The 10,968-nt window shown below is 48.4% G+C and overlaps 1 protein-coding gene across 1 annotated transcript; it reads right to left on the bottom strand.

The window, feature by feature from the left end:
• Positions 1-7,317: 7,317 nt before the first annotated feature.
• Positions 7,318-8,439, bottom strand: Teddm1 (transmembrane epididymal protein 1). Its single transcript, XM_028859194.2, has one exon. It carries the CDS (start codon positions 8,310-8,312, stop codon positions 7,428-7,430), a length of 885 nt encoding a protein of 294 aa, XP_028715027.1. The 5' UTR covers positions 8,313-8,439; the 3' UTR covers positions 7,318-7,427.
• Between the last annotated feature and the right edge of the window lie 2,529 nt (positions 8,440-10,968).

Below are 10,968 nucleotides of genomic sequence, written 5' to 3'. Positions count from 1 at the left end.
AGGGTAACTATTGCATGTCCTAAGAGCTGAAGCCATCAGTGATCCACCCATTTATTTTCCTCCTTCCTCTCAAGCTGGGCATGTGAACCTTTGTTCACAAAGATGCAGAGGAGGGACTGGTCTCCTTGGGCCCTCAAGTGGATCATGGAACACTTCCACAGTGCATCCTCTGTCTCCCAGGTGCTGGGCAGGTCAGGACCTCAGGCCCTTGGAGCTGCTCCAGGAGGAAGAGCAAGGTAGACTTCATGTAATTAAACTGCCATCCTGTCAAAACCTACCAACAGGTGTGGTCCATCCTGTGGCTGGGTGGAACACACTCCTGTCTTGGGGAGCAGCTCACACCTTAAGAGCTGAACAGGACCTCTGCCCGGAGGACTGACTGGCAGTCGGGCAGAGGTCAGCTGTGTGACTGCTCACCATGTGGAGGGCCTGGGCTAGAACCATTCAACAAGAGGGTGACCGTGGAGCACAGCCAAGCCAAGGACAGCCTGACAGAACTGAGTCCTTGCATTGTTTACCAGCTAGTTCCAAGTCCTTGGCACAAGTGTTCTTCTTGGGCTGGCCTTGAGCTTGCTACCTTCCTGCCTCAGCCTAAGTGCTGGGATTTCGATAATGTATCACCTCACCTGGCCGAACTTCATGGTCTGATTTTGTGTTTTGTTTTAAGAAGAAGGTAAGGCTGTGGCTCCATTGGTATAGTGTTCGCCTAGCATGCATAAGGCCCTGGGTTTGATCTCCCCAGCATTGTATAAGCCAGCCTGGAGGCCAGCCTGGCTACATAGGACTCCCAAAAAATTTAATTGGAAAAGAAATTGAGCTCATTGCTGGTGTGCTTTCCCTTGTAGATGACAAGACAATCAAAAGCGACACCTCGCGCCCTCAAAAAGGAAGAGAAAATCAATGGTCTCTCCCTGTCTTGTCCCTGGAGTCTGAGTTACAAGACTCAGAGATGCCCTGAGTTCTGCATCCTCAGAGAGATGGTTCTCAGGGGGAGGGACCATTTCACCAGGACTTAGGCAGGGGTAGTCAGGCAACCTGAAAGGAGGAAGGACACCAGGGATGCCTTCTGTTACCCAGAAATTACAGGGAGAGGAAAGAGACCTGTTTGCGCGGGACATCTTCAGTAACAAGGAAGGAGGGGTTTCCTGGAAGGCAGCCCACAGTAAGGAGAATCAGGGTGACGAAGAGACCCATGGGAATTCAGGTAGGTGACCGGGTGCAGCTTTAGTGGGCGGGGACAGTGAAGTGTGAGTAGCAGTCTTCACAGGCCACCGAGGAGAGGAAATTGATTCTGTTTTCCTCCTGGCCTATGCTCACTGTAATGCTCACTGTGATCCAGGGATGAACTTCAGTCCCGCCGTACCAAGGTGTAGGCAGCAACCCAGAGCCGGGTGCAGCTTAGTGGGAAGTCTCTGTCCCGAGAACGTTCATTTCGTCTCCATTTTCTTTCGTCATCTGGTCTATTATCTGACTCATGGGACAGCAGCCACCTTGTTGCCGTAAGCTGGGCAGCTCTACGGGAAAAGGCAAAACCAGTTCCACTCATTGGAGCATTGCTCCTCTGTAATCCTGACGCCATCTTTGTGTGGGAGTGGGAGGAAGAGGAGGATGGGACAGTGAGAAGGAAGGCTCTGTGACAACCTTCTTGGACACGTTGGTGTCATGTGTCATGGCTTCTTCTTCTCCGGTTGCTCTTTTCTTGGTCTGCCTCACAGATGCCTCTTTCTCTCCCAGGGCAAAGGTGGTGCCTGCCAGTGTTCTGTTCGGAGGCCTCAGCCCTGCCTGGTATTTCCTGGTCACTGCCCGTCTCTTCGGATTTAACAGCGATACACTTGCTTCTGAGCCTCGGATCTCCCTCTCTGCGTGCTCCCTTCTCTGAGCTCCAGGCAGTTCAGCTCGCAGTTTGTGCTCAGGCTAACTGTTTAGTGATTTCTCTCCTCCCGCTGAACTGCACTCAGCTAGCAGGCAGGGTCCACACTTCTGAGTCGCTTCCTTCCTCTAGGGGCCGTCGTGGAACCCAACTTGTGTTCAGTAAACATTGAGCATCTGCTTGGAGGAACAGACTATCAGTTGATGGAGGCAATAAACGGAGACCAATCAAGTGGGAACAGGCAAAGGCTGTTCCAGGGAGGCAGCCACCCTCAGGTCAGCCTGTGTTTATAAAGAGACTGCAAGGCCCACAGAGGAGTGAGAAAGCTTTATATCAGGGCAAAGGGAGCTTCACTGTGCCCTGATCGAGGCTGCTGGGGAAGCTGGAAGCAGGCCAACTGGAGGCATGGCATCCTATGTGGTTGCCCAGGGTGTATATTTGGCTTTGTCTGGTTGGTCTGCAATTGAAAATGAGGTAAAAAATCAGGAAAGCTGTTAGGTCTTATTCATCAGGCCCTTGCCATTTGGGGTCAGTTGGTAGAGGCATTATTGTTTGACTTTCTGGACTAGTTATCCAAAATAACTAACATCTACATCTTGTCTAGAATTTAGATAGCACGCTGACTTCCTGGTCCACTACCTTAGGTAGCTGGTAACCTTCTGGACTGGTGACTATAGGCTGATTTCCTGTGCCAACTACTGTGGGTAGTGGGTTAACTCCTGGCGCTGGCTCTGGGGGCAGCAGATGACTCACTGGGTTGGGTTGCTGCAGATTTCAAATCATAGTTCTGCTTTTGTAAAGAGGCAAATGCTACTGTTCACACTTTCTTTCTCCTCTTCCCCTTTCTTTAAATTCAGGATAAGATCTCAGTTCACTGGACGGTGCTGCCCACATTCAGGATAAGTCTTTACTCTTTGGTTAAAAATCTCTCTAGGAATACCCTCATGGGCATGCCTAGAAGTGTGTGCCTTTTAGGGATTCCAAATGCAGTCAAATTGAACATTAACTGTCACGGGTAGGTATTGAGAAATCCAAATAAATTTGGCCTTTAAACATAGGTAGATGGTAAACTTGACCTAAAATAACCGCCCTATATATTAAAAGCAAACCCAATTTGATCTGTAAATAAACTGTGACAACCTGACTCTAGGTCTGTAACCAAGTAACTTGATCTTAGCCAATCATAGCAGCTGAACTTCCAGCCAATCAGAGGCTAAAAGCTGCCCAAATATGCCTATGCATGGGGCCTATGATACAGCTTAGTGGGCAAAAGTGCCTGCTACCAAGCCTGATGACTTGAGTTCAATACTAAGACCCACACAGTGGGAAGAGAGAGCTGATTCCCAGGAACCAAGCCCCCAAAAGCTGTCCTCTGCCCTTCATGTGCACACCATGGCACCTATTTGTGCACATGTGTATGCGCGCACGCACGCACACACAGGCACACACACAGATCAATAAGTAAATGTAAAAAAATGTTTAAAATATGACCATATGAAGTAAGTGACAACTGCCACCAATGAGGCTATTACCTTCTTGGGGGGGGGGGGCGGAGCGGAGTGTTTGTAACACGTATATAAAATACATAAGTGACTGTGTGGGTGTGTTCCTACAGATATGCATGTGAAGGCTAGAATCTCCAAGTGTCTTACTCGTTGTCTACAAGTGAGTTTCTGAGATGGGGTCTCTCACTTAACCCAAAGCATGCCGCTTGACTAGGCTCCCTGACGGGCCTTCCCTCTAGGAATCCACTCCTCTCTCCCTTCAGTTCTGGGATTACAGATGTGTGCTGCCATGCCTGGCTTATCTGCGGCTGCTGAGACTCTGAACTGAGGTTCTCAGACTTCCAGGGTAGGCACTTCACTGACTGAACCCAGTCTCCAGTCAGGTTGTTTCTGTGTGTCATTTCCTATTCTCTGCCTATAAATGTAACCTACGGTGAGAGGGGGACATCCTGGAACATCTTTGGTCTGGAATGCTGCCTGGCTCTAGCCTCTTTTTTTCCAGTGTACTTTGTTAAATTTAACTGGTCTCAGTTTTTACTTGTGTGTGTGTGTGTGTGTGTGTGTGTGTGTGTGTGTGTGTGTGTGTCTGTGCCCAAGTGTGCCCACCTGTGCCCACGCAGACGTCAGAACACAACACTGGGTGTCTTGCTCTGTCACTCTCCATATTATTGTCCTGAAACAGGGTTTCCCACTGGACCAGAAGCTCACCATTCCTGTTGGCTGTCTGGCCCCGAGTGCTGGGGTTACAGGCATACACAGCCATGTCTACTTACCTGTGTGCTGAGGGTTCAAACTCAGGCCCCGAGCTTGCAGAGCACACTGAGTCGTCTCCTTGGCTTCTTTCATTCGAAACAGGAACTCCCGTAGTCCAGAGTGGCCTCAGTTGCTGGTCCTCTGGGATTACAGGTGTGAATCTTTGAGTGTTCCTTACTCACCTGCTTTAACCCTGACAATCTCCCCTGTAAAGGTCATATTAACCTTAGCGCCTTCTTTCTTACCCTTCTCGATGCCAAAACGTGACCTCTGAGAACTCACTGAGGACAAAGACTCCGGGGTTGCCCAAGTCAGAGCTGTCATCTCTTCCTATTGTGGGTATCCTTTCTCAATCTCCTCCCACAACACTAGATTTCCACTCTTGGTTTCCTCATCTTTAGGACCTTTGCCTCTAAGCCTCTTGATTATTTATCTTGTCTTAGTCACCAAGCCTGATCTGAGTTGTCAACGAGAAAGCCCTGTCACCCACCCATCTAGCCCTCTTGGCGATAATTCGTTTGGGATTATGGCATTGGGTTTAAGTTTCAAAATACTTTTCAACATTTTCTAAGATGTCCAAAATGTAAAATGTATAGTAATAAATTTATGTGTGCACAGTGCATTAATAATTTTTAAACTCTGTGAGTTCAAGACCAGCCTGGTCTACAGAATGAGTTCCAGGACAACCAGAGCTGTTACATAAAGAAACCCTGTCTCAAGAAACCACACATACAAAAAATGTATGTTACCTATCTATAAGCCCTTCCCCGCTAGAGAAAGCTTGGAACCAAACTCCAGGTCAGTTTACATGTACATTAATACACTAATCAGAGCCTTAATGATGAAATTCCTCTAAAATAAAATTAGTATTGTTATTTTGAAAAGTCTCCAGAAATTACAAGCTAATAAAAACCATGTCCAAGTGAGTGGTAATGTTCTGATGTGCTGGGTGTGACAGTTGATCTTATGTCGTCTGGGCTAGGTTTATTATCTAGTTGTTCAGTCACGTCATCCTTGTAGATGTTACCACGATGGTATTTTGGGGGTGTGATTAACATTTAAAACATCATTTGAATGAGAAGGTTGCCCTTTACAGTGAGCACAGGTTCATTCATACAGCCACTGAAGGTCCCAGAAAAGACTAACGCCCTGCTGGATGGTCTTTATTGGTACAAAACTTAGGAACTCAAGAATGAGGCCTCAGCTTGCCCCTGACCTCTGTCCTACTGTCCTGTCCTGCAGATTTCGGACATGCTTTGCTGTCTGTCTGTCTATCCATCTCAACATCCTGTTTTCTTTGGAGAACGGTGACTGGTGTGCTCTGAAAGGTCCAGATGTGCAGACAAATTCCACACTGTGCACAGAAAGGCAAGTAGCTGATCTGTGTAAACTATGGCTGCCCCTGCTCCGGATCCATCTTCTTCTCTTAACTCTAATTCCCTTTTCTAAACCTGGCTTAGGATCTGCTAACACCTTTGTTTGTCTGTGTGTGTGATGCTGGTGTGGTGCTAGAACCCAGGGCTTCCTGACATACCAGGCAAGCTCATAACCCTTCAGCTACTGCCCAGGCTCCTCATTTACATGTGTTGACCTGGGAATTATACTTTAGCAAGGGGCTCTGGTGTGACATTCAACTGGTGTGTAACGCAATTCATGTCCAAAGCTTTTGCTTTCAGGCTGCGTATGGACAAGTTTTAACACTGCTCTCTTACGAAGAATGTGCTGTCAATCCAGAAGAGACGGGTTTCTCTGACACGCCCTGACCGCATGCCCGTGTTAAGCCTGCTGGGTGAGGCAGAGCCAGGTTCTGCAGAGTACAAAGCTTATGCAACTTTGAAAAGAGTTTTTAGAGAAAAAAAAAACAAAAAAACTTTAAATCCTCACTTTGGTGAATGTCCCATGATATACAAACTATCAAGGATAATATGAACGCTGCCCCCAGGCTCATGAACACAGTGTATAACATGAGGAATCTCAAACCTTAAGTTTTCTTAGTCTCAGAGAGAGTCAGGTTCTGGGGCTTTGGGCTTGGGTTGGTTCCCGCTATGTGGGGGAGAGAAGGTGTGGAGTGTGAGGGAAGAGGCCTGAAGCCTGCTGCTCCAGGAGGACAGGCCCCTCTGCTAGCCTCTGCTGTTCTGCAGATGCACTGCATATCACCGGGTGCCTATGGCATTTTAAAATGGCTGCCTTGTCTGCTATCTGCAAACCTCTAAGCTTCTAGAAGCGTTCCGTCCTTCAAGAAGAGCATACCTGGCTGTATGGGGACCGTAAATGCAGCAGCCTCACTGTGCCCATTTCTCTCCGTTATCCTTTCTCCACATGCCTGCCACCTCCTCCTCCCATCCTGCCATTTCTTTAGACTTCCAGATGTTGAGTGGCTGCATCCCATTTGGAGATGTCCATAGAGATCATTGGTACCCACCCCTACCTCAGGGCTATTTCTCCCCTGACCCCATTCTCAAGTAAGATGCAGTCTTTTCTTCAGTCTCTCCCAGAAGCAGGCACATAGGACATAACACATGCAATAGACTTTCCGAAGGAGTAGGAACAAGTTGTTTTGTATCATAGCCAAAACAAGGCACTTCAAAACATTTGTTTGCTTTTTGATTTTGCACGGCTGGCGATTGAACCCAAGGCCCCAGGCATGCTAGGCACACACACACATTCTACCTGTGAGATACGTCCCCAGCCCTTAAATTTGCGAAAACATTTTAATCACATCTTATTATTGTTAGTGTGTGTGTGTGATGGCATGTGCATCACACACTTATCAGAGGACAGCTTTCAAGAGTCACGTCTCCCCTTCTACACTGTGGGTCCCAGGGATGGGTCTCAGGTCCCCAGGGTTGTGGCAGGTGCCTCTACCCACTGAGCCATCTCACCAGTCCTAAAATTATATTTTAATCACCTTATTACAACCACTTTTGAGAATTCCTGCCCGGACTCTTCTCATTCCTGACTTGAACCCTTGGTAAACTGCCTGAATCCCCTCTCAATACAACCAAGTTCTTCATCCCCTTCTCCGTAGTCAGCAGACATACTCAGTTTAAGTTTATATATATGAAAAGCTACCCAGAGCTATTACAGACAAGCGCTGTTTTGTTCTTTGTATTCGAATGACCAGAAACCATATAGATAAGGAAACAGGTAAGACACTGACCTGGACAACACAAAGTAACAATCAAGAAGTCATCCTTGGAGCTAGAAGTTTTATTTAGGGAGAAGAAGCTAGTCCTGGGGTGGGAAGCTATGCTGTGGATCCCAGGTTGTGCATACAGCACTCCCGACAGCTTCTGTTCCTACACGACTTCATCCTGCGGCAGGGTCTCTGCCTTGAGTTTCTCTAGCTCCTCACTACTGGATTCCATAGGGCACCGCTGGTACCTAGCACCAGGAGTCTTTGTCCAGGAAGAATAGTGTCTGTGCCAGAGACTGCAGAGGCCATAGGTGGCCAGGAACAGGGCAGCCGCCAAGACCAGGTGCCAGCAGAAGAAGATGGTTAGGAATGCATGATCCATGGGGTCGTCTGCCCTCCAGGGCTGTCCAGTAAGAGGTATATACATCTCACAGATCTGCATCATCCAGCTGCTTAACACCAGCCCCAGCCAACACTTGAGGATCCAGATTGGAGGATGGTTGGGGACCCAGACCTCCACAGTGAGCACCAGAGCAAGGAAGAAGGAGGGTATCATTAGCAGAAGGTGTACTCGGATCTCCAAGGAGCTTTTGTTCTCGATGTGGGTTACCATCAGCATGATCAGCACATAGAAAGCCAACGCCTCGGCTGCACGCTCCAGCTTCACACCCCAACGGCCCAGGTGTGCCTGGCTCACCATGTCCACCACGCCACTGAGAATAAAGAACCCAAACATGGTTACATGCTGCCAGTTGTCCTTGAAGACAAACGGCCGCCGAGGGTCCTTCCAGTCTATCATCTGCACGCGATTCACCCCGAGGGGGTAGAAATATTCACCGATAATGCCACAGGTGGGGACGAGCACCTTCACCACGGCTTCATACGGTACCTGCCGAGACAGCCTGTGTCCCCGCAGCTTCCCTGGGAGCAGGGGGTGCTTGAGGACCTTCTGTTCCCGTAGCAGGGCCAAGGATGTCAGCGCCGAGTAGTAGAATGAGAAGAGGAGGAGGCCCACTCCTGGTAGCAGGTGTCCCTCCAGGGTTCCCATGGCTTTTGTGTGTGTGGAGTCGGACAAGACCAGAGCCAGCAGATGAAGAACTGGCTGTCCTCAAAAGCCACACAAGAGATTATCAGAGCCTCCAGCTTCCTGGCCCTGCCACCCACATGCAAGAATATCCTCATCGCCGATGTCTGAGCCACTCCCAGGGCGGGGCTCTAAGCAAGGTGGTTTTCAGTCATCTTAGAGTGCTCCTGGCTGAAGTTTGCTGGAGCTGAGATTGCAGCTTCTGTGTCATGGGGCTGGCCAGCCCTGCAGACCGGGTTTGCCTTTCCTCCCATTAATGCCCAGGCTCCATCCCCACAGAGAGAGGCAGGGAAAGAATGAAGGGGCTTTAACAGAGGGCCGGTGGGCTGTCTCTGCTGCTGACAGCTGGTGCTAGGCTTAGGAGAACTCTTTCTCTCTCATTTAAATCCTCCAACAAGGGAAATGGAGAAATGGCCTCGGTGGTCAGGAGCTTTTTCTTCTCTCACAGAGGACCTGAGTTTGGTCTCTAGCAGCCACCTGAGGCAATTCACAACTGCCTGTGACTTTAGCTCCATGGGATCTGACACCCTCTTCTGGTCTTCTAGGACTCTCCCAAACAGGCACGCGCGCACGCACACACACACACACACACACACACACACACACACACACACACACACAGAGTTAAATCCATGAATGACTTTATAAGAAGAGACACCTTTTGTTTAAGACCCATTCCGTGTCGCTTTATTATTGAATCCCATGGCGAGGAAGACAGAACGGAGTTTTATTACCACGGAATTGTTCATATTATTTACTTTCGAATCACTCTTTCATAATTTCTGAAAGAAGCGCCTTAAGGGAGGCAAGATTTATTTTGCTTCTGGGCTTCAGAGGGCTGATCCCACTGTGGTGGGAGAGCCTGGCTGAGCAGCTCAGATCTCAGTAGCAGGAGTCTGTGGCAGAGACCATCCACATTTCAGTGAACCAGGGAGCAGGCAGACCTGCAGGAGACACGGTAGAACCTTCAAAGGCCTGCCCCCTACTTTTGCCAGCCAAGTAGACCTCTTAAGGTTTCCACAGTCTACTAAGACAGCAAGCAGGGAGCAAGTGTTCAAATCACAAGCCTGGGAGAGACAGTGTGGTCAAATCGCAACTGTTGCTATGATAAGCACTCCAACATGTGGAAGGATCGCCCTCAGATGAGAGACGGCAGGGCACCTGTTAGCAGGTGCTGGGGTGTGATTGTGATCGTGAGGGACTGCTGTGGAGCAATCCTTTTCTACACTATGAATATGGATTACTCTCACTGATTAATAAAGAGCTGACAGGCCGGTAGCTGGGCAGGAAGTTAGGCGGGAAAGCCAAACTGAGAATGATGGGAAGAAGGAGGACCGAATCAGCGGAGACGCAAGCCAGCTGCCACAGCCACCAGGCAAACAGGACATGTAGAAAATGAAGTAACAAGCCATGAGCTATGTAGTAAAGCATAAATAGAAATATGGGTTGATATAAGTGTAAGATTTAGCTATAACAAGCCTGAGCTATCAGCCAAACATTTATAAGTAATATTAAGCCTCCCAGTCAGTTATTTGGGAAGTGGCTGCCAGGTATTTGGGAACAAGAGGGCAGGAGAGAAATGTCCAATTACATAAGAGTCACTGAAGTAAATCTGACTCAAACCCTTCAGCCCACTGGTTTCCATGGATGTTCACTAGAATTGCTGGGAGCTTTTAATAATACGACCAGTGTTTGGGATTCACCCTCCAAAATGCTCATTTGATTGGCCTAGGATTAGATTTAAATATTTATGCTTTAGACTTCTCCTAAAGACACAAAGGGATAACTTCCATGTGATTTCAATTATTTTTTGTCTGTTTGTTTGCATGTTTGGTTTTCAAGACAGGGTTCTCTACGTAGCCTTGGCTGTCCTGGCACTCACTCTGTAACCTGGATGGCCTCTGCCTGCCTCTGCCTCCTGGGTGCTAGGATTAAAGGCTTTCACCACTACTGCCCAGACCAATTATTTTTCTTGAGGAGGGGTCTCACACTATAGCACAGGCTAGCAGGGAGCATACTATGTAGCCCAGGCTGGTCTTGAACTCACAGAGACTTTCCTGTCTCAGCTTCCAAAGTGTTGGGATTACAGACTTGAACCACCAAGCTTAACTCATGATTCCACTTACAATGGATCCCTAAATCAGTCAAACTCATGGAGACAGAAAACGGAATGTTGGTCATCAGGAGCTTGGGGAAGATGGGGTTAGGCATCTGTAGTGGTTTGAAAGAAAATGGGCCCCAAAGGGAGTGGCAGTATTAGGCAGTATGACCTTGTTGGAGGAAGTGTGTCACCGTAGGGTGGGCTTTGAGTTCTCCTATGCTAAAACTTCTTCCAGTGTCACAGTCCATTTCCTGTTACCTTCTGATCAAGATGTAGCCAGTACCATGTCTGCCTGCATGCTAATGGTCTAAATCTCTGAAACTGTAAGCACCACCTCAATGAAATGTTTTCCTTTATAAGAGTTGCCATGGGGCCTGGAGAGATGGCTCAGAGGTTAAGAGCACTGGCTGTCCTTACAGAGGTCCTGAGTTCAATTCCCAGCAACCACATGGTGGCTCACAATCATCTGTAATGAGATCTGGTGCCCTCTTCTGGCATGCAGGCAGAACACTGTATACA

This window comes from Peromyscus leucopus, chromosome 12, assembly GCF_004664715.2.
Source record: "Peromyscus leucopus breed LL Stock chromosome 12, UCI_PerLeu_2.1, whole genome shotgun sequence".
NCBI lineage: Eukaryota > Metazoa > Chordata > Mammalia > Rodentia > Cricetidae > Peromyscus > Peromyscus leucopus.
Note: the sequence above shows the minus strand (reverse complement) of the source record. Positions and strands in the feature narration are given on the sequence as shown.